Source organism: Acomys russatus, chromosome 5, assembly GCF_903995435.1.
Source record: "Acomys russatus chromosome 5, mAcoRus1.1, whole genome shotgun sequence".
Taxonomy (NCBI): domain Eukaryota; kingdom Metazoa; phylum Chordata; class Mammalia; order Rodentia; family Muridae; genus Acomys; species Acomys russatus.
The window spans coordinates 50513972-50540857 of record NC_067141.1 but is presented as its reverse complement, the minus strand read 5'-3'; the positions used below and the strand labels follow the sequence as shown (position 1 = coordinate 50540857).

The window sequence follows — 26886 nt, the reverse complement described above, 5'->3', positions numbered from 1 at the left end:
TTTGCCCAGTGGCTGGTTTGCTACATTTGAAGCTATCTCCATAAGGAGGTTCTTTGATAGTCATCATCTTCTTTTGAGGTAGTCTGGGTGTTGCCAGGAATGGAATACTATTCAACCATCAAAAAAGTCTTGAAATTTGCAGGCAAATGGAGGGAACTAGAGACAATCATCCTGAGTGAGGTAACTCAGACCCAGAAAGACACACATCGCATATACTCACTCATAAGCGGATGTTAGCCACTTAATTAAGGATAACCACATTACAATACAGAGACTGATGTGCCAACCAAGGTCCATGTAGGAATGGACCTAGACCTTCTGCTCAGATGTAGTAGATAGGCAGCTCAGTCTCCTTTAAATCTCTGTTTAGTGAAGAAGAAAAAAAAAACTGTTGGGTTGAAAATTGTCTGAGGAGCATTGAAAACTGTGCCATGTGGAACCTTGGAAGCTCTCCTGTAAAACTAATTAATCACAGTGTAGTACAGTGCAGTGCATGTTGGCAGGGACCAAGACATAGGAGGCCTGCCTTTGTACTTATCTAAAAGAAAACATGAGTCCTACAGTGAAGGTGTTTTATTTAGATAATACTGTCTTAATATGTGACTTCCAATGTAGGAGTCACCTCAGATATGCAGTACTTTAGGTGCTGTCTATCTAGCCATGATTTCAGTGTGCTTCATGCACCTTTACTTTCAAAATAGAAAAAAAATACGAATCTGTGAGTGAAGAGGAATTCCTTGCATTACTCACCACTCACTGCAAATAGAAGATTATTTAATCAAGTGTGACAGCAATGCTAGTAGTATGTGGATATAAACATAAATATTTGAGACAGTTTGGTAATATGTTCATTTATCAAAACAGCTGTAGAAGATGCTTCTCAGTCCCAATGGCCACTCTGTAACCAGGTGCACATTACCAAGCATTAACTCCCATCTATGAAGCTGGTCTCAGATCCAATCTGAAATCAGTTGGCTAATGTGAAAGGTGGAAATCGAATGGAGACCTTGCCCTAGACAAAAGAACTACCAGCAACTAAACAATGCAGCGAGCATGAGAAAAGTCTCCAGGGAAAAGCCCCTCAGTTGTCACTCTGAAATCAAATACATGCAAGAAACATGTGGACTGTGTAGGTTGCATTTGTGTGTGTGTGTTATCTTTTTTTATATGTATATATGTGTGTGTATATGTATATATATATATATATATATATATGTATATATGTATATATATATATGCCAAGGATGGTGGTGCACACCTTTAATCTGAGTAATCAGGAGGCTTACCAACAGCAAAGTCAATAATCTGTATTTGGGAAGGGGCTTCTGGAGGTTTTTGACTAACAACTCCTAGAGAGAATTCCCACATCTGGAAGTTTCACTTAACAATAACCCAATCTTCTTGGAGCAGCATTATCTACCCATGCATGGTATTTGGTGATAATGCTAACACTAGCTGTAATGGAATGTGAAGAGAATCATCTGAAATGTCGACAGAGAAGGAGCAAAAGCCATCAATCATGCCTTAGCATTCAGGAGAATGAAATAAGTCAGCTATAGATATGAAAGAAACATGAGCTAGTGTTGACTCTTAGCTCAGCTAAGGTTATATCTGGACCACAACCGAAACGAAATAGCAATAAATTCTATTCCTTTCCTCAATTTCACTAACTTCATTTATTAAGTTAAACCCTATGAACTTATTGGTATTCAGCCATTTTTAACCTGCAAAAAGTAATCTCATGTGGCTCAATTCAGTAAATATATGTGTTCATTATCATTGACAGAAACCATACAATAGGAAGTTTCTGTGTCAAGAAATTCATTATGCTATCAACCTAGCAAAAGGAATATGTAAATGTATATGAAAATTGAATTCTTCCAACTTTGTGGCTCTCTTGTATTCCCTGAACCCTTCCATGAATATTGTTCCAAAGTGGTGTTCACCGCCTCAGGAGTGAGTTACATAGTTAATGGATCTGTCTACATGTGTCGCCAGGGAGACGAGACTTTCGTGTTCTTATAAGAACACTTTTTTCTGGCTATAAGCTTTTTTGATATTTAATAATAATTAATAATTCATATGTTTTATTCATTGACATAATTTCAGATATTTGTGGGGTATAATACAGTGCTTCCACACACACATATGTGTTATGTAATTAACACGCCAATAAATTAGCATTTCTATTTCCTTAAACATTTATTATGTATTTGTCATGAAATTTATCCAATTCTTCTTTTCCAACTATTTGAAATATATATTACTGTTAACTATAGACCTTCATGTGTGAAGGAGCACCAGAACTTATTCTTCCTGTTTAATGGAACACTTCTTTAGATGATAGATTTCTCTTTAGCATCTCCTACCAGCATCTTAATTACTGTTCTGTTGCTGTGAAGAGTCACTATGACCAAGGCAGATCTTATTAAAGGAAGCATTTAGGACTTGCTTACAGTTTCATAGGGTTGGTCCACATCATCATGCTTGGTTGGGAGCATTGTGGCAGGCAGGCATGGGGCTGAGAGCTTACATCTCATGCACAGGCAGGCAGAAAGAGAGACTCTTGGTATGGTGTGTTCTTTCAAAACCTCACCCATATAAATGGTGTGTGTGTGTCTGTCTGTGTCTGTGTGTGTGTGTGTGTGTGTGTGTGCCTAACACAGGTTCTCACACTTCACATTCTTGATGTTATTCCCTCAGCATCTTGAGTGCTGGGATTTCAAGTGTACAGGCCATGCCTAGCTAAATCTACACTTAGAATGTGTTGCTGTCAGGTTAGCATATTGGCTATTAGAGCAGACGGCTATGTGAGACTAGCCCCTTTTGTTTTATCAGATTTCGATTTCTTAAAATACACATCTCTCTGTATTTTATAAATAGAAGTGATTTCATTAAGGACATAAGCCTTTTCCTAGTTCACCTCCAAGACCTACAGGATACCCACTACATGAAATAATCAATATAGAATCTGTTTTCAGTATCTTTAAGGTAATTTATTGATATAATGATTTACTTTTCTTTGGAACCATTGATAGAATAGTGGGACCATGTAATACATGTCATTTTGTGGGGGAACACTCACATTAATTTGCCTCTACCTCCCAAGGGCTGGGATTTAAGGCATATGCCACCACCACCTGGCTGTCATTTCTTTTTTTTAATGGAATATCCATTTTGGCATTTTGGCCATTTTTTTCAACTTAATTATTTGGAAATTTTGGCAATTGATTTGCCAAAGTTCCTTGCAGATCTCCAACATTAGCCTTTTGTTAGATGGACTAGATGCAAATATTTTCTCCAATTAGCTCTACATACTGTTGACATTTTCTTTTTATGTTTGAGGCTTTTTGTTGTTTGTTTTGTTGATGACATTGAGCTCATACCAAAAAACTTCTTGCTTATATAAATATCAAATAGTACTTATGCTGTATTTTCTTTTAATTGTTCCAAAGTTTAAAATCATATATTTAAGTCTTTCACCAACTTGAAATTTTGTATGTGGTGAGAGGATGGAGTCACACATAGTTTTATGCATGGGAAATCTCAGTTCCTTGGTATCACTTATGGAAGAGACTATTCTTTCCCAACCATTTGGTTTATGACAAAACCTTTGTCCAAAATATGTTTACAAAGGCTCATTGGGTTTTTTTTTTGTACCAACTGGAAGGTATAATTTCTTCATCCACTGACCTATTCTATATGTAACAAATGAGTATTATTAGAATATGGCATTTAAAAATGTTTTTATTACTTTAAAGATTCATTGACAATAAGACAGGTTAACTCCTGGCAACACCCAGCCTACCTCAAAGAGGATGATGAGCATCAAAGAACCTCCTTATGGAGATGGCTTCAAATGTGGCAAACAAGCCACTGGGCAAAAGTCCTCATTTCTACCACAGACAGAATTCTGCTGGAAAAAAAGGGGGGGCAAGCTTGGATGCAGGCAGAGTCGACAGGCAAAATTCTGCCAAGACAGGGTAAGCAAGTCCTCAACAGTTCCTGCCTCACAAACATATCTGTCAGATATATTGGGCAAGAAGGCTGAAGAAGATACTCCAATGTTATAGAGAGTTTTGGGTGACTATTCAGGTAGAAAACTGTCTCTGTCATCTTTTCATTTTGAATGCTACCAACCTGCACTCCTGGCATACTCAGGTAATCAAGTTTATTCCCTCTCAAGTCTCTGATGAAGTTGAAGACCAGGTAGCTTAGTTTTACAGTGAAGCTTAGTTGTTTAGGGGTTAAGATGTTTTTAGGTCTAGATAGGTGTTTTAAATTGATAATGAGAAGATATGATAGAGATTGATTTACATTCAGAAATTTAGACTCACCAAGAAAGGAAAGATGTCTTCTTCATGGCTGTCAAATACAAATAGCCAAAACACTAAGAATGTAACATATATATATATATAATTCCTGATTGTGTCCTGAGTCTTCTTGCTATAGGTAATCTATTGTGATAATATAAATGTATATGTAAAAATAAAATAATAAAAAATAAAAGAAAAAGAAAAAAAGAATTAGTGTTTAAATTGTGTTGGAATTGAATCAGAAGTACAAATGAGAGTGATCTGATTCAGAAAGCAAAGCAAAACAAACCAAACCCCTAACTGCTTAGGGATCCTGTTTTCAGTCAGCAGCCAGCCCTGTCACAAACTACACAGTCGTCCGTGATTAATTCACTGCTACAACGCTCTGACTTCCTTTTATGCGCTTCTTTGATGCTTACTGCATTCATACATATTGATTGTCCTACTTGTTGTATTAAGATTTCCTTTTGATTTTACTATAAAAAGGATTTACTTCATCCTGTGTGAATATAATTTAACTGGGATATTAAACTGTTGCACATGACTGAGAATGAAGGGCTTAGCCCCATGTGTTGCTGAAAGCTCATCGGCAACGGGAGGAATGCCAGTTTCCATGAAGGCTGGCACAAGGGCTTTGCTGGGGCTTGGCTAACAGTAGTCACACTGCCCCCAGGACTGCAAAGGGAAATCCTTCCCCTGACAGCCGCCCTGCGTGAACTCTGCTCTGCATTGGCTTCCTACCTCTAAGCTTGTTCCCTGGAGACTTCTACGCACCACGAGACACGGCAGAATTGCTCCCTAAGAAGAGGGGTTCCTGTAAAGCCTTGCTATGGATTATTCAGACACTGATAGTGACTCTACTTTGGGATACAGCGATGATGAAGATTCCAGTGATGAAGTTCAAAGAATATCAGAGTCAGTGCATATAGAACTGTATTTTGTATATAGTTGGTGTTTTTTCCAGGCTCTGTAATTTCACTGGAAGAGTTTCTAACTCCTCACAAAAAAAAAAAAAAAAATTGTTTTAAGTAACCACAACTAAACCATGAGGCTTTGCTCTAATTTTTAAATTCATAATGTGCTTGTGAAAATACTTGGTGATTTGCCATGCAAAAGCTAGTTTTGTAATGGTTCATTTTTATCACAATTAGTAGTAGTAATGCTGAAATCAACTAATGTGCAGGCACAAGACTGTACTGATGTGTGAACTTATTTTTAAAGACACTTGTGCATGTTATGTCTGGACTGTTATGATACAACTAGTTTTATGTAATACAAAGTAGCAAAATTCATTTGCTGAGCTCTCAGGTGAGTGTGTACTTAGTATGGGCATTGCCTTATAATTCTAGATGTATAATATTCTCATGTATAACTCAAAAAAGTTAGAAACTACTAGATACATGCCAACAAATAAGTATGAAAAAAATCAATGTAATTAAATGCTGTCTCACTGGGTGCAACTGCACATACCTGTAATCTCAGCACCTGGGGCGGCAGAGGCAGGCAGATCTTGGTGAGTTTGAGGCTAACATGGTCTACAAAGCGAGTCCATGATAGTCAAGGTTACACAAGAAACGTTTTCTCAAAAAAATGAAAGAAAGAAAGGAAAAAATGTTGTCTACCTCTATGTTTTTTCCCTTCCATGTCTAAGCCAGTAGTATATGCAACCTTACTAGCTGGGTCAATATTCTTTCTGAAAGTATAACTGTGGATGCCTAAAATGCTTCAGGACAACATAGAGTCATTGGGATCCCCCTTTATTATATGCACATACAAGACTAATACACATATCCAGATGATATTTATTTTTAGCATGGTCCTTGGACCCACAATAGATACAAATGTACATAGTAATCACAGTATTGTCAGCTTTCCCTGACAGTACTCTTTCATTGGAAGCTTGTCTGCCAGAGTGGAAGATTAACATGTGTCAAAGGCAAATCAAGCAGAGTTTTGTCCCTCAAAGAAGGAGGGACATCCCAGAGCATGTCTGGACATTGGCATAGAGGGGCATTAAGCACCGGAACAGTAGGAACAATGGCCCTGTGGTGATGGCAGCATGATGTGGGATAAAATGGACTTGACATTAAATAACTGCCTAGTTTTACATGGCATCATTCTATAGCTGCATAGCAAGTTAGGACATACCCATGGATGGCAATTCTAATAATTTAAGAGTTAAATGTCATTTGGATTTATTTTGTGCCTGGACACCAAAATCTATTGGTGCTGGCTTTATTAACAGATGGAATTTTATGATAGACATAATGACCATTGCTCAAAAGTTATTCGGCATTTTAATACATGTATAATTATTATCAAATTTAACTCTGAAAAAGTGTATGAGTGGTGCAGTTTTAGAGAAAGAATTTGATTTAGAGAATAGGCAGTCTGTTTAAATAACATGATTGTTATTCAGGAGCTGGGTCTGATTGTTGATGTATTATGTAGCTTGTGTTCTCATGTATAAATCTGAGATAAAATAACTGCTTCTTGATGTATGTATGTATATATATATATTAGTATGAACTCTTTTTATATAGGTTGTTATATATTTTTATATTTAATAAACTAAAATATAAAATATTTTATTGACTTTTCTAATAGCCGTGATAATTTCCCCATCTACATAAAATATTTAATGCTTCTGCTACAAAGAAAATATTGTATTTGATGTTTAAAAAGTCTATCTAATTATGAACAGATAATATAATAAAATATTAAAATATTGGCTATTTGTGAATAATGAATTACAATTTATATGCACAAAACATATTCAGAGTTGAATGTTGTTTTACATATGTATTATTTTTAAGTTTCTTAATAGTCAAGATGAAAATGTTTCTCGATAGACAATTTCCATGTTTTTTTTTTTTCTATTTGGCAGCAAGTAGCAGAGACAACAGGATCTCATGTGTAGTATGGCCCAGAATGGCCTTGACCTTAGGATCTTCCTCCAAATGCTTGGGTACTGTAGTTACAGGAGTGCACCAGTACAGACAGTCTACATAGGCAACGTTATAAATGGCAGGGATGAACACAGATATGGAAGAGTAAATTTTAAATGATGTTTTCATAAAACCATGGTAGTGTTATTGTTTTAAGGCTAGAAACTATTTGTAGTACTTTATGATGCCATAAACACATGGCAAGAAATGTTATTCACAACTTATGAACACCCTGTGGGAATGATGTACTTCTGCCTGCTGTGTTTAGTTCACACACAAAAATCACCTTCTTTAGAAAATGGTAATGGAGTTGAAAATACATCGTGTGCGGTTCTCACTTTGTTACTGTGTAAGTGTGACACTGAATATCTTTTCATTCTCGTGTTCATATAGAGACGTTAACATGGCGTGTGATTGGTACCTCTTAGTCTAACAGCAAGTTCCTGTGACTCTGAAGTCTGAACTTAGGGCTGGGTAAATGGATCATCAATCAAGACCACATATTGTTCTTGCTAAAGACCCCAGTTCCATTCCTAACACCCACTGGTGGCTCAAAACTGCCTGAAACTTCAGTTCCAGGAAGACCAAATACCTCTGGCTTCTAAGGACACTGCATTAATATGCATAGACAATAATAATAATAATAAATTAATACATAAATCTAATCTCTACTACCCTCAAGTTGAGGAATGCGATACCTGTGGCTGTCTTGTAACACACACATACTAAGCACCTCCTATATATTGGACATTAAGAAATAAATAGGGAGCCAATTTTCTGGTCCCTGCTTTTCTATGGCTTAGCAGGAGAGCGATTGAGTCCCTAACTGAGTGGCCACATAATAAACATGTGGGTTTTAAGTCGTGATAACCACTTCCACATAGAGACAGGCAAGGTACTGCGGAGCGATGCATGAGGAAGCCCACAAGCTCACTCAGGACAGCATACCTTAGGAAAGGGCACTGGGCGTGGCATCCAAAGGGCAAGCCTGGGAGGAGTGAAGCTGCTTAGGCCTAAGGACAGCATGTTATGAAGCGGTCTGGGCAAGAGGAGGAAGGTATGTTTGTCGATTTTGAAAGGACGCCATGTTCTCTGGAAGGCAGAGAACGTGAAGCCAGCATGACAGGCTCAGACTAACAGCTCCTGAGACTAACACGACACGTTTACCGTCAGAGGGGCAAGCTTTCCATTGGGAATGGATTTAAATTTTTTTCCTGGGGGCACTGACTGGGAAGAGTGGAGAAGGGAGAAGCTGTGGTTAGAACGTATTGTATGAAAGTAGAAAAAATAAATTAAAAAACAAACAAATAAATAATAAAAAATATATACAACAAAGAAGAGCTTTCTTCTTTGAAGTGCAACCAGTAACACGTAAATGGGAAAGGCATGTAAGAGAAACCTAAAGTAGAACACCTGAAGAATCGTTCCATGAAAGGCCAGGTACTGGGTGAAGAAACCCCTAGAACCTCATTCAAATTCATAAAAGCAGATTCCAGTAATGGGAAGGCATGTCATCGTCTTATGTGGAAAAATTAATATCAGAAACCATTGCTTCTGGCATCAGTATATTAATATGATACATTTTTTACAAGAATCCTAACGGGCCAGAGAGGGCAGCTTAGCCTGCCTGGGTGAATGCAGGGCAGGGTCTCAGCTGGAAGTGAGTGCAGAGAACACGCCAGGGAACAGCTTCTGAGAATGGCTTAGGTTTATTGTGGGGAGGGAGAGTGTTTACGGCCCTGGGGAGGCGGCCAGGGTCTCTGGGGCAGGGATGTTGGAAGATGCTTCATCTGCGTACTCAGGGCCTATAGGGTGGGGAGAGGGGCAGCCTTATAAGGTCAAACAAGGAGGGAAGCCTGATAACTCTCAGAGTAACAGATTCTTCCTAGGGCAATGGTGGGGCAGCAGTGGTGCCAGGTTGGTAGCAGGGAAGTAGCCTTTCCCTGCCACCCTCAGGTTTGGAGGTATCCAGGCTTGACGTTTCCTCGCCCTTACATCCGTAACCCTGGGTCAGTATGGTCCCACTTTAATGTGGGTTTATTTAAAAGAAGAAAAAATATTTTTTTAAGGTCATTATCAAATAATGGATGCTGAAGAATATCACAAGGGAATTTCTGGAAAAGTAATATTAGTAAGAAAGAATATTTGGTTCTGATTTACCAAACACCAAACACTGTTTGTGTTAAGCAGCTGTAAACCAAACAAGATGATGTGACAATGAAAAACATAATGAAAGACAGGTCAGCAGGAATAGATACAGAATTTAGAATATTTGTCAGAATGCAAGAGATACATTACGAACATCTTTATTTTCAATACTTCAGATCCCTGGTTGGGGTGGGAACATTGTGTTCTGTGGCTCAAAAACATGTCAACACAATATTTTCCATGCAATTATTTTTGTGATATGTTTCCAGCATATTTGCCACCAATTATATTGGTTTAGAAATGTTATCAGGAGAAAAGAGAGTACACTGTCAGATGTAATTTAATGTTGTGACAATTATAACATTAAGTGTATGGTTGCTGAAAATGACTTATGAAGTTAATTTACCAAATCCATCTTTCTTTCCTGGAGATGTACCAGGAAAGATTTCAGAGGTCTCAGAGAGTGACGTCACCTGCTATAGTTACAAATTAAGTGTTTTTTCAAGAGATACTCTTTATATAGTTAGGTCTGAGTAATATTTTTCAAATACTTGAAGAACCATGACCTCTGAGACCGATGAACAACTAACTATGTACCATAAAGTCTCCAAACCTTAGCTGCATAAAAGCAGCGTCACTATATTAAGAAAACACTTAAAACTGGTTCTTTGCTCTCAAAGATATGATGTCAAACTCATAATAGATGAATTAGATATTCAATTTCTAGGGGTATGACTTTGAAGTCTTTTTTTTTTTTCTTGGTTTTTCAAGACAGGGTTTCTCTATGTAGCCTTGGCTGTCCTGGACTCACTTTGTAGACCAGGCTGGCCTCAACCTCACAGTGATCCACCTGCCTCTGCCTCCCGAGTGCTGGGATTAAAGGCGTGCGCCACCATGACTTTGGAGTCTTTAAAAGCTGTAACCTATTCCTGTCCCTCTTTATCATCATGTAATTACGAAATTTCCCTAAAGAGCAAAGGAAATGATCTTATAAAATTTTCTTCCACTTGTGCAAGTGGAGCTTTACATTTGATAATTGTAACAGCTGAGTTTTAACTGTGGGGAATGTGTGATTAAAAGTGTAAAATGGCTCCTCACATGAAGCCTAAACCTGGGAGTGCATAGATCAAAAACAGTCTATGTGCCCTGGCTCCTGAATCAAAGTCACCATAACCACTTGCCTTTGCTCTATTCTAACGTCTCTATTTCTTATGCAGGGAGGATGTGCGAACAGCAAACGTAATTGCCGCAGAGGCCGTCACCTGCCTCGTGATTGACAGAGAGTAAGTACATTGCTTTGTCAATGCATAATGCACACTTATATCAGCACTATATGTGTTTCTGAAATTAGACATCATTTCGAAGAGCTATTAATACTTATTTAAAATCTTTTCCTTTGGAGATGAGTACTATATTTTATCCTCGTGTTATTCTCAGAAGCGGCTAGCTCTGCCAATCTAGTTTTGTCATCTTTAATAAGACATTTATCTATCCACTATGAACTAATGCTCCATGGTCTCACTTGAAAAGTGAAGATAAGGCAGTATCATAAGGATATTTGGAGGATTAATAAGAACATGTAATTAAAGCATTTGTAAAGTGTCTTTTACTTAGGAAGGGCTTATGCAGGGCTGGCCATTTGGCATCTTAGTTAGAATCACCATCAGTGTTGCTCTCGGTATGTTTTAGGTTTTCTTTCTGTTTCTCTATCCTGAGACACCTACAGCAGCACCTTGGGGAAGATACGCTTACTTAAAAAATCAGCTTTAGATGCAGACAAGTGCCTACTTAGAGGAAAGAAAGGCTATTTCCTGACGTCTGTCAGTGTCCCGTGCCTTCTGTTCCTTATGCTTTACAGTTTGTACTGTAGGTCAATGTAAATAACAGGTTGTTGCCACTAGAAGAATATCGTTCAGACATATACAAACCACTTGGAAGGCAAAGAGCAGATATTTCCTCAGTGTAGTGTGTGTGGGTAAGTTTATCAGAAAGGCCGAGGGCCTGACCCAGAGAGTCCTGATCAGAAATCACGCTAGTGGGCTCCTCAAAGCTGTGTAAAACACTGTGCTGCTGGAAGCTAATGCTGAGGAGAGTAGAGGGCAAGGTTAGGAAGATAGCGCTGGACAAGCCCATTGGACTCTGGGTGCATGCAAGGGTCCCGATTTGGTCCATAACACCTACTTTTCAGGTCCCTTCATGCTAGAGCACTAGAAGCTAAGCCATGGCACAGGCGCATTCACAGATAGCTCTGAAATGTTCGACGTCCCAGAATTAACAATGCTCTGCTCTCATTGCTTTTACTGAGCTTCCGTCTACTGCAGTTCTGCCATATACAAGGCATGTTACTAGGTGAAGAAGCAAGTGTGGGAAAGTATCTGAAAGTGTAGGGAAGGCGCCATAAAGGGTCATCAGAGTGAGCAGTTCATAAAGAAGCCGAGCCAGTCATAGGGAAACTGAGCCAGTTTCAACTGACAAGGGCCAAAGGCTTGTTAGAAGACAATTTATAAGACCCAAGTGTGCAGGTAGAATGAGGCTGTGTTGCTGTAAATGGTAAATATTTCTATAACAACAATTCTAGCAACACTGAGTGCCAAATAGTGACCCTGTAACAAGTCATACCAAGTGGTAGACTTTTAGTACTGTGAAAAATGAATTAGGGAGGGAGGGGTTGAAGACGGAATATGGAATTGGTAGTCAAATTCCGGCTTGTGATCCTGGGGCCACTTAAAGGAGGAATGTGTAGTAATGAATAGGTTTAAAAATGTAAAATCTAAATTAATAAAAAGAAAAAACAAAAACAAAAAAACCCAAAAACACAAAAAAATGTAAAATCGTATAGCTAAGTTAAAGGCCAAGAAATAAATTAAGGATAACGTTAGGACAGAAAAAAAAGAGATGTATATGAGGGATCAGTTTGGGAGGCACAGTGATATTCCCTTGAGAATTAAAAGTCATTGGCATGCAATCTAGAATGCTTAAGACAGATGCTCTGCAGGAAGTCATCAACATGGGCAGGAGCATCTGCGACCACTACCATAAAATTAACGTTAACATTGCCTACGTAGAGCAGGTGGGGTAGAATTCCATGAAAGAACAAAGATAATGACAAAAAGATCAGAATTTGGTGAAACTCAGTTAAGTTCTGACAAGGAAAGAAAAGCAGCTGAAAGAGCAGACAAGACCACAGGAGACAGGCAGTATAGAAAGAAAGCATCTTAAGAGAAGAGAGAAATTAAATTCTAAGTTAAAGAAATAGACAGTTAGTGAAACACCAAGTCACAACCAAAAGTTCTCTGGGAAAGCTGGGATAGGACAAGGTTTGTGTCACATGGAGAGGACAGGCTAGCTGCTCAGCGTCCAGGACACTAAATTACCGCTAAACATGGCAAGAGGTTTGAGAATTATCCCTCTGCATGGTAGTTGCAAACAATTGCATACATCTTGAAAAGCTAGAAGAAAGGATTTTCCAGACTCTCCATGTAGACAAATGAGAGAAATATTTGAGGAGATGGCTATGCTTAACTGATTTAAGTATTACACAATTTATGCAAGAATTAAAACATCATGTTATCCTACTAAGTCACACAAATGCATGCCTGCACACACACACACACACAATTTTTATGTTTTGTGTGTGTAAGTTTAAGTGAACGCAAATTTAAGAAAAGTATGAATAATGGTAAAGTCTTAGAATACAAATAAACGAACTCTTATTGTGTTGATAGGAATGCAGATTAGCGTAACCGTGATAAGCTACCATTTGATGCACTAACCCTGCTTCTGGATACTTTTCTAGAGGGACTGAAAAGCAGTATATCAAAGGGCTATGAACGCTTTGTGGTCATTGCAGCATTATTTATAGTAAGCCGAGGCATGGAAACAACCCAAGTGCTGATAAGTGGGTGAATAAGTGAGGAATACATAGTAAGCACGCCCAGTAAATATTACCGCTCAAGGGTGAAGAACCGCCATTTGTAACCACATGGGAGAGTCTAGAAGACTGCTAAGGAAAGTAGCCATGCAATGAAAGATGAACAGCACCTGGGCTCAATTATAGGACTGGATGGAAAGCATAAACTGATGGCTGTCAGAAGCTGGATGACACGGAGAGGAGACTAGGGAGTTGTAGATGAAAGAATATAAGGTTCACATAGGAGGAATGGGCCTTAGGATCAGCTGCACTGTGGAGTGACTATTAGAAATAATGACAGTCTGTTGTTGCTATTGTTTTGTTTTGTTTTTGAGACATGTCGCCCTGTGAAGTTCTGTCTGGCCTAGAACCAACTGTATAGACCAGGCAGGCCTCAAACTCATGGCGATCTGCTTGCCTCTGCCTCCTGAATTCTTGGAATAAAGGCATGCACCACCAAGGCCAGCTGATGTTCTGTGTATTTAAATATCAATGAGACAAAAGGCTGAGGCAGACAAATTCTGAGTTTGAGTCCAGCATGCTACAGAGTGGGTTCAAAACAAACTTGGGTTAAATATACAGAACCTATACCCCCCCCCCCAGATAAACAAACAATAAAAATAAGCTTCAAGTGTATTATTAAAAAATGGGAGGTGAGAGGGTGTTTACACTTACTGTTTGATTTAGTCTTAGTGAATTGTACACATATTTCAAAACATCTCCTTGTACACAGTAAATATATGGTATTAACAGTTATTGATAAACTAGTATTTAAAAAGCAGGTAGAACCTGGAGTGGTGACCGTTCCCTATAATACCACTCAAGAGGGTGGAGCAGAAGGGCGATTGTGAACTCTTGGCCTGCCTGGGCTACATAGGTTATCTCAGAGAGAGAGAGAGAGAGAGAGAGAGAGAGAGAGAGAGAGAGAGAGAGAGAGAGAGAGAGAGAGAGAGAGAGCGCAGTTTTAAACATAAACACAAAAAGGACAAGTTGAGTATTTGAACCCAAAACCTTTAGGGGAGATGTTGAGTCTCTAAGAAAACACTGAATCCATAGCTTGAAAGACAGAAAGAAAAAAATATGTATGAGTCTATGTGTGTGTGTGAGAGAGAGGGGGGGTGGGGAGAGAGAGAGAGAACTGCAATGGAGGGATTCTGTCAAAACTGCTGTCAGTACCTAATTTATGTCCAATTAGAGGTGTTCATCCTGTGCAAACAGATGGCAAACATTACAACTGTCAGCAAAAGGAGTGCCCATCACTAATTTACATGCTAGGTACCATGTTATATAAGCCAGCATTTATGCTTTCCTAGGGGGAAACAACACTATTATAACCAACGATGAATGTCAGATTTCTGTTTTCAAAAAATGCTCATTGTCAAATCAGAAAATAATAATAAGGAAGCTACCTGTGTCCTCTAACAGCATTGCCTGATGATTTCCCCCCTTATATCTACTTGTTATCTTAGTGCCTCAGTGACGGTCCCCCTAATGCCATCTGAATGGCTGTCTTTCCAGCTTTGACATCATATCTGATGTTCCCCCATTCTCTTCCCTTGGCTCTGAAGGCATCAAATCTCTTTGCTATTCTCACCACATACACATCTGTTTTCTAAAATCTGTCTGGTCTTAATTCCATTCTTTCTTCCCTCAGGCTTTCACTTTAGTCTTTGCATTAATTTTGGCAATGGCTAATTCAGGATTAAGATATTTCTGGGCAAGAGTTATCTGATTCTTGATGCTGTCTTCCTGAAGTCTATAAAGGAGTGGAAATCCAGAAGACTGTTTTAGGTGTTCAGGCACTGTCAGGAAAAGGACAGGAAAAAGAGGTGCTAGAGGAAAGATTTAGATACTGCAGTCCTTTCACGTTGGTTTCATGATAGATTATGTACCAGTGGTAATTTGTCCACCCAGGTCACCTGTGTCCTCTTCTGTCCACATGATAGGACTGCTGGGACTCCATATGCCATGTTGTCTGTGGCCACACTACTTAACTGAGAGGGTGACAAATTTAAAATATGTCACAGTCTTAGCCTTTCCTACAACCTAAGTGAATTTTATTTTGGTTCATTTTTCCAGAAAGAAAGTTGGGGTATTGGCAGGGTGATTACATGAAAACAAATGTGCCTTGTTAGAATGCTGTCTGTTGCAATCATTTAACACAGCCTTTGTTTTTTTTTTTTTTTAATGGAGCTGTTACTGACTAGTTTGCTTTTCAAAGACACTAAGTAGGAACGATAAAACCCAGAAATGTAGAAGAAAGACACTGTATTGGCTTAGTTTAATGATGTGAGCTGAACTATAGCCTGTCCTTAGCAAGTGTGACCTAACTACAAAACAAGCACATTTCTATTAAAAAAAAAGACTATTCCAGGAATAGCCAGCATGGCTCAAAGTCATGGAAAAAAGATGGAGCAACAGCTCTTCATGATGCTTGCTTGTCCAAGTGCATTAAAGTGCTCACAGGCCTTCCACTAATAATGGTCTTTCCATCAGTAACCAACAGCACCTCTGGCTAGGATGTGTATTTGAGGCAACCCAGACTCAGTTCAGTTACTGAACCAAAGCTCCATGCTAACCTTTCATGCATTACCCATCTCTAGCCATACACTTGCCATTTAGGAGATTTAAGAGCAAGTATATGAATGGTTTCTAGCCCTATTCTGTTACACAAAGGGCAGAGTGTCTCTTAGGAATCCCCCGAACTCTGTAAAGAATCCAACATCATTAATATCTTGATGGAAAAAAGACAAGACTTAATATACTCTTATTTACAAATCATTGTTTGAAAATTTTGACAGGACTTAATTGGCCCTGTATTAGTCTTGGTCTATTCAGCATGGAGACAGCATATAATAATTTGAACATAGATGGCAAACAGTAAACAATTAGAAACTGTAGGAGACAACTAGAGTAATAAGGTGTGTTTACTGAAAAGCCTAAAGCATATGGAAACAGCAACAGTAAGGACTAGTCACTAAATCTCAGTCCTAAAGAAATTTTCCCACAGGCTTTTATCTGCCCTCTTTTCTATCCTCACCTCTCTTCGCTGGGCCCAGTTGAGACTAAGATTTAGACCTTATTGTTGAGTACGGCTCCTGAAACACACTGCTGTTAAGGGTTGGAGAGATGTTCAGTGGGAAAGAGCACTACTGGATGCTCTTTCAAAGAGCCCAGGTTCACTTCTCAACACCCAGACGGATCTCACAAGGTCTGCAGCACTGCTTCCAGGGCACCCAACACCCCCTACTGGCCTCTGTGGGCACTGCACATGTGCACATGGGGAACACACATACATGCAAGCAAAATGCCCAAACACATAAAATAACAGTAGTAAAGTGTTTAAAACTCACTGCTGTTGACATTTGAGGAACAGAAACTTGTTACGTTGGGGGGGTTGGTGTTTGGGATTTGGGGTGGCGAGTGGGGGCACGTCTTCTGCACTGTATACTGTTTAACAACATTCTGACCAGTGTTACCTACTTAATATTACTTATTCCCCAAAGTGATGAACTAAGTGTCCGAGCAGTGTCTAATAATCCATTGGCCAACAAAATCCACCCCTGCTAGGAAGAGTACAGCCAATAAGTGACGGCTGTGAAGTGGTGGTGATGTCATGCCAGTAGAAATTAGACTGGAAATCTCACTAAAGTGTTCCTGGAAAAGCTAGTCACAGACAAATGAGAAGGTATGCCAGGAAAAAAAATCTACTGGCCACTGGGTACCATAAAGCACGTGCTGGAGGAATCACACGCACACACCAGGATAAGGAAGCAAATGCTTCCCTCTGCTATTGCAGTGCCAACTGCATGTCACTGCTATGTAAAATGTAAGCCACATTTTCAAAAGGCCAAGAAAAGGCTGACAAAAGAAAACCCGAGTGTGGGGATGTGTACCTCATACTGGAGAACCGATATGAGGAGTCCAAAGCCAGTGTGACTTACCATAGCAATGCAGACAAAAATAAATGATGGGAGAGAGCAAAGCAAAAATCAAGAACCAGGACACATCCCACACCAAACCCTATTCTGCCACCCAGGGAGATGAGGATGAGCAACCACAGCATCTCCTTTCTAAAACTAACTTGTGGTTGTAACCACTCAAGTACAAACTGACACGTGGTAAGAACTGAAGGCAGAAGGAGGTATTTTGCCTGATGCATCACAGGAAACTTCTAGGACAAAGTTACACATGAACTAGGTTCGTTCAGGTCTGGGTAGGAACTTTAGAAATAAAGGGAGGAAGAGTGAAGGCAGGGACTGACGAGGTCATGCGCAGACACAGTGTCAATGGCTTGCCTTTGGTACTGAGTGGAACAAGGTAAGAACACAGGACTTAGAGAAGAAAGTGGGGGAATCACATAGAGGCTGAGAGCTGAGCGTAAGAACTCTCCTAACAGAAGCTAGAGAGAGTGTTCAACAGCTAAGAGCACTTGCTGCTTCTGGTAAGGACCAAGGTTCTATTCCTAGCACCCGCATGGTGGCTCACAACTGTCCGTAACTCCAATTCCAAGGGATTGATACCCTTTTCTTGTCTCTGCCAGCACCAGTCACTCAATGCATACATATGTCCATAAGTACATACACATTCACTCAAGTGCATACACACAGACAAAGCTGTCATACACACATCACAGGAAAACAATAAATCCATGTTTTAAAAAGTGATCTCCTATCTTAAACTAAAGAAGCCGATCTTCTCCTTTGAAAACTTAAGGACTAGTGGACAGCTGTTGTTCTGGTTTCATGTGTTTGTCTTTGAAGGAAAGGAGCAAAGCAAGATTGGTTACAACACAAAGAAGAACTGGCTCAGAGAGACTATTAAAATTACAACCGCCCCAAGGATGTCTTCTAAGGTTGAATTTTAGATTCAAGTTGAAATGAGTCTAAAGCAGACTTGGGTGATTGTTAAATGTTGCAGGTGAGGAAAATGTTTCTTGTTGAGGGTCTCTGGATGTCTGTAGGCGGTCACTGAAGTGAGAGAGAGAGCCAGTTGCAATGGAGACAATGATTACTTCAGCTGTGCAGATGCTAAGTTTAGGTCCACTCAGGCGCTCAGAATAAGATGATCACTACCAGTTAGAAGTGCATTGTTTTCCCCTGATGGTCAGAAGACAAGTGTTCATAGTAAATCCCTTGAAATTTAAGAGGCCTTGGTTTCTTAGGTCATTGTTTTGTTCTATACTAGTAAAATACTTGAAAGTTTACTGTATTTATGAGGCTTGCATTTTATCCAATGTTTGTACATTTGCTTTGAGACTCGTGGCTACTTACATGGAAGGTCGATTAAATAAGCCAAAACAATATGTTTTATTTTCTAAAATGTAAGCATTAAACAGTAATTCTAAAGTAAAGTAACATTTAAAAATTCCACATTTACCAGTCTGAACAGTGGCTCTAGCTGTTCATTTGGGGAAGCCAGTCTAATGCTTCTTAGGGTGCTGGGTGTGGTGAGGCAGGGGCTGCAGCATGCTCAGGTGGAAGTCTAACAAGAAGTCTAGAAACAATGGCAAAATCATCAAAGTTAAGATCTGCTCCAGATACTCACTGCACATTTTTGGTAGAGTTAAGTAGCTTTGCTTATTTTAGTAGGCACACTTCCCTGGTGAGACAGTCATTATAGGCCCAGCTGGGTCATAAAAGATCTAAGGCTTTCCTTTTCTTTTCAATATGTTTCACAGTTGGTACGCATCTGAAGTGCATGGTGTAAGAACATGAATCAAATTAGCATCAGCCACAGTATTAGGGATGCCTCATCCCTGACCAAGTGTTACAATGGGAGTCCATTCAGAACTTATCAGTGGATGCAATACAATGGTCACCTTATCTACAAGCCCTTCTACAGCTATGTAATGGAATTAATTTTGAATAGATACCAGACTATCAAAGGCAAATCATGATTTGGTGGTTGATAAGGGAGGTTACTGTCTTTCTAGCTGGAGATGGATAATATGTTATCAGTGAGAAAGAAACCTGAATGAGAGCAGTTAATGAGTCCTCTTTTACTGGTTTCACAAGATGGTGTTTTTTACAGCTATAATATACTGTGGTATATAATTATATATGTAATAACCATTGAAGAAGAAATTCAAGAAAACATAAATGTATTTTCATTTAATAGCAACTATTGTTAAATTTAACCAACTTTTGATATATTTAATTAAATAGTATAAATTAAATAAATATTAATTAAATAGGTCATTCTACCTAGATTTCCCCCTGCTGTATCCGCACACAGCGGTAACATTAACATATTAAATACTCACCAAGGCTCACACAGAGGAAGATATGCAGATAAGGACTGATTAAACAGAATTTCTCTCACAGCATAGCTGTAAGAAATGCTGTTTGTCTCCTCTTCAAAATGAATGAAGTTTCAGAAAGCTCAAGCACCGTGTCCGCAATTGTTTGTATGACATTGTGAATAGACTTACTCACACTAACCTCCTTACTGAGCACATCACACTGACCACTTACTATAAGCATAACTCAGTCTCTTGTCTTCTTCCATCCTTAGCTGTGCTTATGTATTTAAGTCATTTTCCTCCTTAGTTTTATAAACAGTTCTGTCTGTGCATTAGGCGATTTTACTTAGTACCTTCTGAACTATTTCCCTTAAGAAACACACAGTCAGGATAATTATGGAGTTGAAGGTCAGTATGTTTTCAAATAATTAGCTATAATCGTCACACAGTTCGCCCCTCAATGGCAATCATGAGAAGGTAGCGCATGCAGCACACCACCAAGGCCAGCTTAAATGTTCAATTGAAATTATTCTACAAGTTGCAATCATGGTGAGTCAGCCCAAGGTATGAAACCTCTCACAACCCTGGAAGAGTAGATTTGACATTTTTCTTCTCTTGTGATTGCTGCATGGAGCTTAAGTTGTTAACAATTAAATCTATGAAGATCCGTGCGTTGCTTGGCAATGGCATCTTTATCCTAGGGAAAAAATAAATTCATTTTTAAGAGCTTCAGAAAAATTGAAAGAAGAGAAAAAGTCATGATGACCTCCTCCTGAAGTATCAAAAGTAAATACTAAAGGTCAGCGGAGCACTAGGGAAGGAAGGGCAGACTAGAAAGACAATGGGAATTGTCCAAGTGTCTAATGCACTTAGGAGCCAGAAAACTGACTTGAGAAGATTCAGTGCATTGATGACAGATGGTGCCATTGGTGGTTGAAAGGGAACAGCTGAGAAAGGCTAATTCATAAATATGAGTAGCTACATGTGATGGTGTGTGTGTGTGTGTGTGTGTGTGTGTGTGTTGTGTTGTGTGTGTTCCTGCTATCTTGTGTATTTGAGACAAAGGCCAACTTGCAAGAGTCAGTTGTCTTCTTTTAGCATAATCTTTTAGGGCGAGTTCAGGGAAGGACATCGGGCTGTGCAGCAGGCACCTTTGCCCTCTGAGGCATCTTGCTGACCTGATGCTTCTGTTTTAATACCCTTACTTGTTAATCCTCACAATAGCCCCGTGGGAACAAATGTCTCCAAACAAGACATCCTAGAAAGGGAAACCAACTGAGGATTAGAGAGACTCAATGATTTGGACCGTGTCATCTGCCTGTTCGAATTTCAAGGTGATCCAACTCTAAGGTCATGCTCTGCCTGTTAGAATTTCAGGGTGATCCAACTCTAAGTTTGTGTTCCACCTTCTACAACCTCTTTTGGTTGTTGCCTTTATTCCAAGAAGATAAGTGGGGGCTTGATTCTCTTTAGGGGGATTTTTTTTTTTAAGGCAGTTAGAATGGAAGGAGTTGAAGATCTATAACAAAGAATCATGTGATTCTTGTGCACGTGGCTGTTCGTAAAGTAGCCCGAGTAAGAAAGCAGAGGCAAAAGGGGCCAAGAGTTCAAAAGAGATTGCAAAGGTGAGTGTGACGGGCTCCAGGAAAAAGGACCATTCTGCTATGAGCAGCTACGGGCAAGTTGAATATGAGGTGTAAGTGGGATACGGGTGACACACTGAGGAGTGGCAGACGTGTGAATCTGAAGACTTCAACAATAACATGGGGACCTGAACTGAAGATGGAAGAATAAATATGGCTTTTGAGAACCCTTAAGTAAAGGTCTGACCAGTGTACTGCATAAGAGCTAGATCATAGTAAAAATTAGACATCTGGCATTGCGCCTGAAGGTATGGTTTCTAGTTTGTTTTGTAACTCTCCCAAGCCTTGTCTCAGTGCATACTGTGGCTAACCTGGGGACACTGAAAATGCCCAGAGGCAGTTTTGTTATTATAGTGGATTTTCTGCTCATGTCTTATGGCTAGAGGTTGGGGCTTCTAAATATCACATGAGGCCCTGGGCAGCTCTCTACAGCTAGGAGAGTTATCTGGTCATAAATATCATGTTAGATTAGAGTGTAAGAAATCCTAAAGTAAGTGCCTTGTAAATCTGGTAACTGTGGTTACCTTGTAGAGGTGTGAGGTTTCCATGGTATAAAGCTAGCATAAAGTATCATATATACATATATGGAAAATAACTCTATTGTGGATTAGAAAAAGATAGAAAAGACAAATATTTCAGTAACTTGTATAAACAAGATGACAGAGGGAGAGGTGTGTGTGTGTGTGAGAGAGAGAGAGAGAGAGAGAGAGAGAGAGAGAGAGAGAGAGAGAGAGAGAGAGAGAGAGAGAGAGAGAGACTCAGAAGCAGTGGCACAGAGGGAGAAAATGAAAATGAAGAAATATACAGACAAGGGTAAAGCAGCAGCCAGTGTAGCTCTGCACGCACATACCTCTACATCCAGGTGATGCAGCCATTCTGTGCCTGAGCCTCACACAGCTCACAGAGAAGGGCCTGCAAAAAGCCCACCAGGCTAATAGTAATGACCAGTTTGGTGGAAAGTTACAATAAGGGTGAAAAAAAGATGAAATAAAACACTAACCTTTAGTAGGTTGAAAAGTAAAATATAAAAGGATGAGGGACAATAGGACACTTTGTTTTAACTGGCTGTCTGGCCACAAAGGCTATTTTAGGGTGTAAGGTTAGAGACACTGTTCTGTTTATAAACTGAAAGGAAAGTCTAAAGGGAGACAATCAGTGGGAAAGGTATTGCAGAGAGGACAAGCGTCCAGAAGATAAAGATGAAGGAACTGAGCAATACAAAGGGAATAGAGATGGCTCAGAGATCATGAGCTTTTCCAAGGGACCCATCTTCAGTTCTCAGCACCCATACTGGGTGGCTCGCAATGACCTATTACTTCAGCTCCACACAATAGCCTCTTTTGGCCTCAGTGGATACACACACACACACACACACACACACACATATGCATGTATGCATACACACATACAAACACACACATATGCATGTATGCATACACACATACAAACACACACACATATGCATGTATGCATACACACATACAAACACACACACACACACACACACACTAAGAAATATAAACATTTTTAAGAGGGAGGAAATTTGTTTTAGAGAGATGTTAGTATACTTTTCTGCAAAAGAAGTGCAGTGATAATCACACTATAGTGAGCCATGAGTGGAAAATGGGAAAACCAAGACCTTAGCATTTTAAAAGTTATGAATATGAATATTATTAAAATGCTTCAATAGTAGTGCCTGTGCTGAGCGTGCAAAAGGCCCTGAATGTTACCCCAGAACAAAAACAAAAGTAAAAGTAAACACAAACACTCCCCCAACACGCGCGTGCGTGTACACACACACACACACACACACACACACACAAAGAAAAATAAGAAACTAGTAAACTGCAAGACATCATGGTACATACCTTTCAACTTAGCATTCAGGAAGCTCACGCAAGATTGTTAATCTGTCTCAACACACACACACACACACACACACACACACACACACACACACACACACAGATAGATGTAAGATAGAGAGTTGCTAATGAGAACTACTGCTTGAATTGACCTTGATGAATGAGTAGTGGAAGCTTCAGGAACAAGGAGATAATGCTTCAAAGAATCTAGCTAGGGAAGGTGTAATAGGCTCCTGTGTTTCGTTGTTGGACAGTTCTTTGGCCTTCCATGAGAACATCTTCAAGTTAATTCTCATGATGTGGTGAGAATCTGCTACATTTTAATTTTGCTGTTACCATCTTTGCATTTAAAATGTATTAAAATACTAGGTGGTCGTCATAGTTATTGACAATGGATAAAGTTATGGTAAGTTTTTGTTTTATAGGGCTTTTTAAAGTGTTAATATATTATATATAATATTCAAAGAATATACAGTAAAGATGTTTTAAATGTACATTGTATGGACTTTAAAAATATAGATGCAACATTTCCCCCAAAAATCGTGATGCAATAAAGACTGCCAATTTCAAGATTGCCAATAGCATTTCTTCATTAAGTTTATTATGTATTGTGTCCCTTGATCTCCATGTTGAGGTCCTAACACCTAGTGTGACTGTATTTAGACACAGCCATGAAAGAAGTAATTAAGGTTAAATGACGTCGTTGTGTATAACTCTAATCCCATAGAAACGGAATCCTTGTAAAAGTCAGAAACACACACATTGCAAAGCTTATGAGAGGACACAGTGAGTCAAGAAGAGCCTCACCAGAAATCAATCCTGGCCAGTCCGTGGCCTCAGACTTCCAGCTTCTATTAAGCTAGAGAAGTAATTTCTGTTTTCTTAAAGACGTAGTCTCTTTTATTTTGTATGGCAGCCCAAGAAGACTAAGACGCTCACTTCCTTAGAACTTCTTTTTTTTGTTGGTTTTGTTTGTTTGTTTGTTTTTTCTAGACAGGGTTTCTCTGTGTAGTCTTGGCTGCCCTACACTCACTTTGGAGACCTGGCTGGCCTCAAACTCACAGCGATCCACCTGCCTCTGCCTCCCGAGTGCTGGGATTAAAGCCGTGTGCCACCACACCTGGCTTCTTTAGAGCTTCTACACACAGATGTGTAGAGAATTCAGATGACCTGTTAATGTGTTGCTCTTTTTTTTTGTTTGTTTGTTTTGTTTGGTTTTTTGTTTTTTTTTTTTTTTTTTTTTTTTTTTTTTTTTTTTTTTGAGACAGAGTTTCTCTGTGTAACAGTCCTGTCCTGGACTCACTTTGTAGACCAGGCTGGCCTTGAACTCACAGAGATCCTCCTGCCTCTGCCTCCCAAGTGCTGGGATTAAAGGTGTGCTCCACTATGCCTAGCCCAAAGATTGGCTTTGCCATGGAGGCTGGATACCAGGAACATGTATGATTTCCGAGCCTAGCCCCAGATGTTTTACCATCTTTCTCAGCCTTCCACATTGAGAGACAGAATGGTGTCAGGAGTATTCAGTATTCAGAGTTGTTTTAGCTTTGATTGCCTCATCTGTGAAAAAGGGAGAGAATTGTTTAAAAAATATAAAAAAAAATTGTTTAGTGTTTTTTATGTTTTCCTTGACATTTTTATTAAACTCTATAAGCATTAAGTTGTGATGTTTAAGGATATTTTAACTTGTGAGTATCCAATGCTTCTGGGGAGAAACATCTGTTTAATTTAGCTTCTATGGTTTGTTCTTTGACAATTTCACACATACACCATGTACATTCTGAAGATTACAACTGCCTTCCATCTTTCTCCTCTATCCCCTCCTCATCTCTTACAGGTGCCTTCCCACATTTGTTGTTGTGGTTGATGTTGTTGCTGTTGATAACAATGTTGTTGTGGTGGTTTGTTGCTGTTAATAACAATGTTGTTGTGGTGGTTTGTTGTTGTTGAGACCCACTGATCTTTACCAGGAACATCTGTGTGACTATGATTTGGAATAGCTCTTAAAGCCTGAGTGAACTCTTCATTGGGTACACCTAAACACAATGACTGCCCCTTCCACAGAACCGTTATTAGCACAGAAGGGTCTTTTCAGTTCCTTACCAATTGGAGACTGGCTGTTAATAAGCCCAGTCTGCTGTAGGTCTGCTAAAGGCAACCACCATACTGTGAGATCATGACTGCATTAGCTGTTCAGAGCCCAGAAGACAGTATTTTGTGGCCATTCTCTTCTGGCTCTTACATTATTTCCAGCCCCTCTTCTACAATGTTCCCTGAGCCTTAGAGGTAGGAGGTATAAAGTCCAAACCCTCAACAGTCACTTATTCTGAGCATCACAAGCAGCCGTATGTCTGCCTTCACCACTCACATTGCAAAGAAAGGCTTTTCTGATTCACGCTGAAAGTGGCATTTGTCACCACAAATGTAAGTTTATGTTACTTACTACATATTACTACACATGTACTATAAATGTAAGTATGTAGAAGACAACTTGACACCATGACAGAATAGGACAATGAAAGGATGAAGCTCACCCTATGACCTAAGATCTTCCACTATGAGTCTTTGAGCATGTTTACAATAAGCAGAATGAATTACTTCCTGTGGCTCATGCCTCAGACCTAGTCAGAAAGAGTTGTTGCCTCGTTAATAGTTGGGACATTATTGCATCAGCAGGTGTGTCTTGCCTGGAAGATGGATATTGTAGCATGTTGGGTTAACAGCTGGATAAGACCAACTCCCTGCAGCAAGTGTAGTACTATCTAGCACTGTGATCACTAGCCAGCATGGAGGAAGCTTCCAGCTTAGCTCCAGCCTCATTTCTCTACACTTTGCAGTCAAGATATGTGGCATCCTCACCAATATAGTCTTAGCAACTGGTTCTAATGAGAAATCAAGAATTTATTTTCCCAGTCATGTCATAAAGGCAAAACTAAAAAAGTTCACTTGGAAAGTTTTATAAGATGACCAAACTAGTAAATAACATCTTTACTTCAATGAATTTTAAGTCATAAGTAAATGTTTTCTACAAAAGACACCATGGGATAATGTGTTGTACTATCGAAAAGGTTCATTTACAACTTTCATACAGCTTTGTAATTACATGATATTTCTCTATACAAACTTGAAATGTCATACAGTTTTAAATAGATAATTATTTAAAATGTTTTTTAAAAATGTTTGATATAATTAATATAAAGGGTATTAACTGTTTTTTAATTGTATTAAATAAATGAAGCTTATTTTTCTTTAGTTCTTTTATATAAACTAAATGAATTGATAATTTAAAATGATTTTTAAGAAAATATGCTTGAATATATTTAATATGTAAGTCATTTTATATTGCCCTAGTTTTTATTTTAAAAATGAGAAAACCTTTTAAAAAATCAAATGCCTAGCAATTTGTGATTCTTATTACAAAACAGATCATAAAATATTCTTTGAATTGAGAATCTTATATGTTATAAGAAAATTAATAATTTAGTATTAATACTTGGTTTTCATAGGGCAAAATGGAATTGGTGAAATTTGATGATGCATCCCTTGAGTTATTCATTGCATGTCTAACCATGTCATCAGAACATGACAAGCAGGGTTTGCCTTTTGCTGACACAAACTTATATCTCTAGCTCAAGGTGTGTTTCTTTGTGAATTCATCTATACAAAATATGAATATTCAGGAAATTTAGTGAAACTAGTGATGCATCTAGGAAGCATCGACATTGGCTTTGCAAACAGTGATATTTACTCAGAGAGTCAATAGAACAGGAGTGGTTCATAGACCAACAAATCACGAATTAGAGAAGACACAGGAA

The 26886-nt window shown here is 39.0% G+C and overlaps 1 protein-coding gene across 1 annotated transcript in view; it reads left to right on the top strand.

Annotated features, from left to right (window-relative positions):
• The window catches only part of Prkg1 (protein kinase cGMP-dependent 1), a 403711-nt gene that overhangs the window by 254453 nt on the left and 122372 nt on the right, over positions 1-26886 (top strand). The window contains exon 5 of the mRNA XM_051146331.1: positions 10630-10695. Within this exon, the coding sequence (XP_051002288.1) occupies positions 10630-10695 (66 nt within the window). The remainder of the gene's footprint in view (positions 1-10629; positions 10696-26886) is intronic.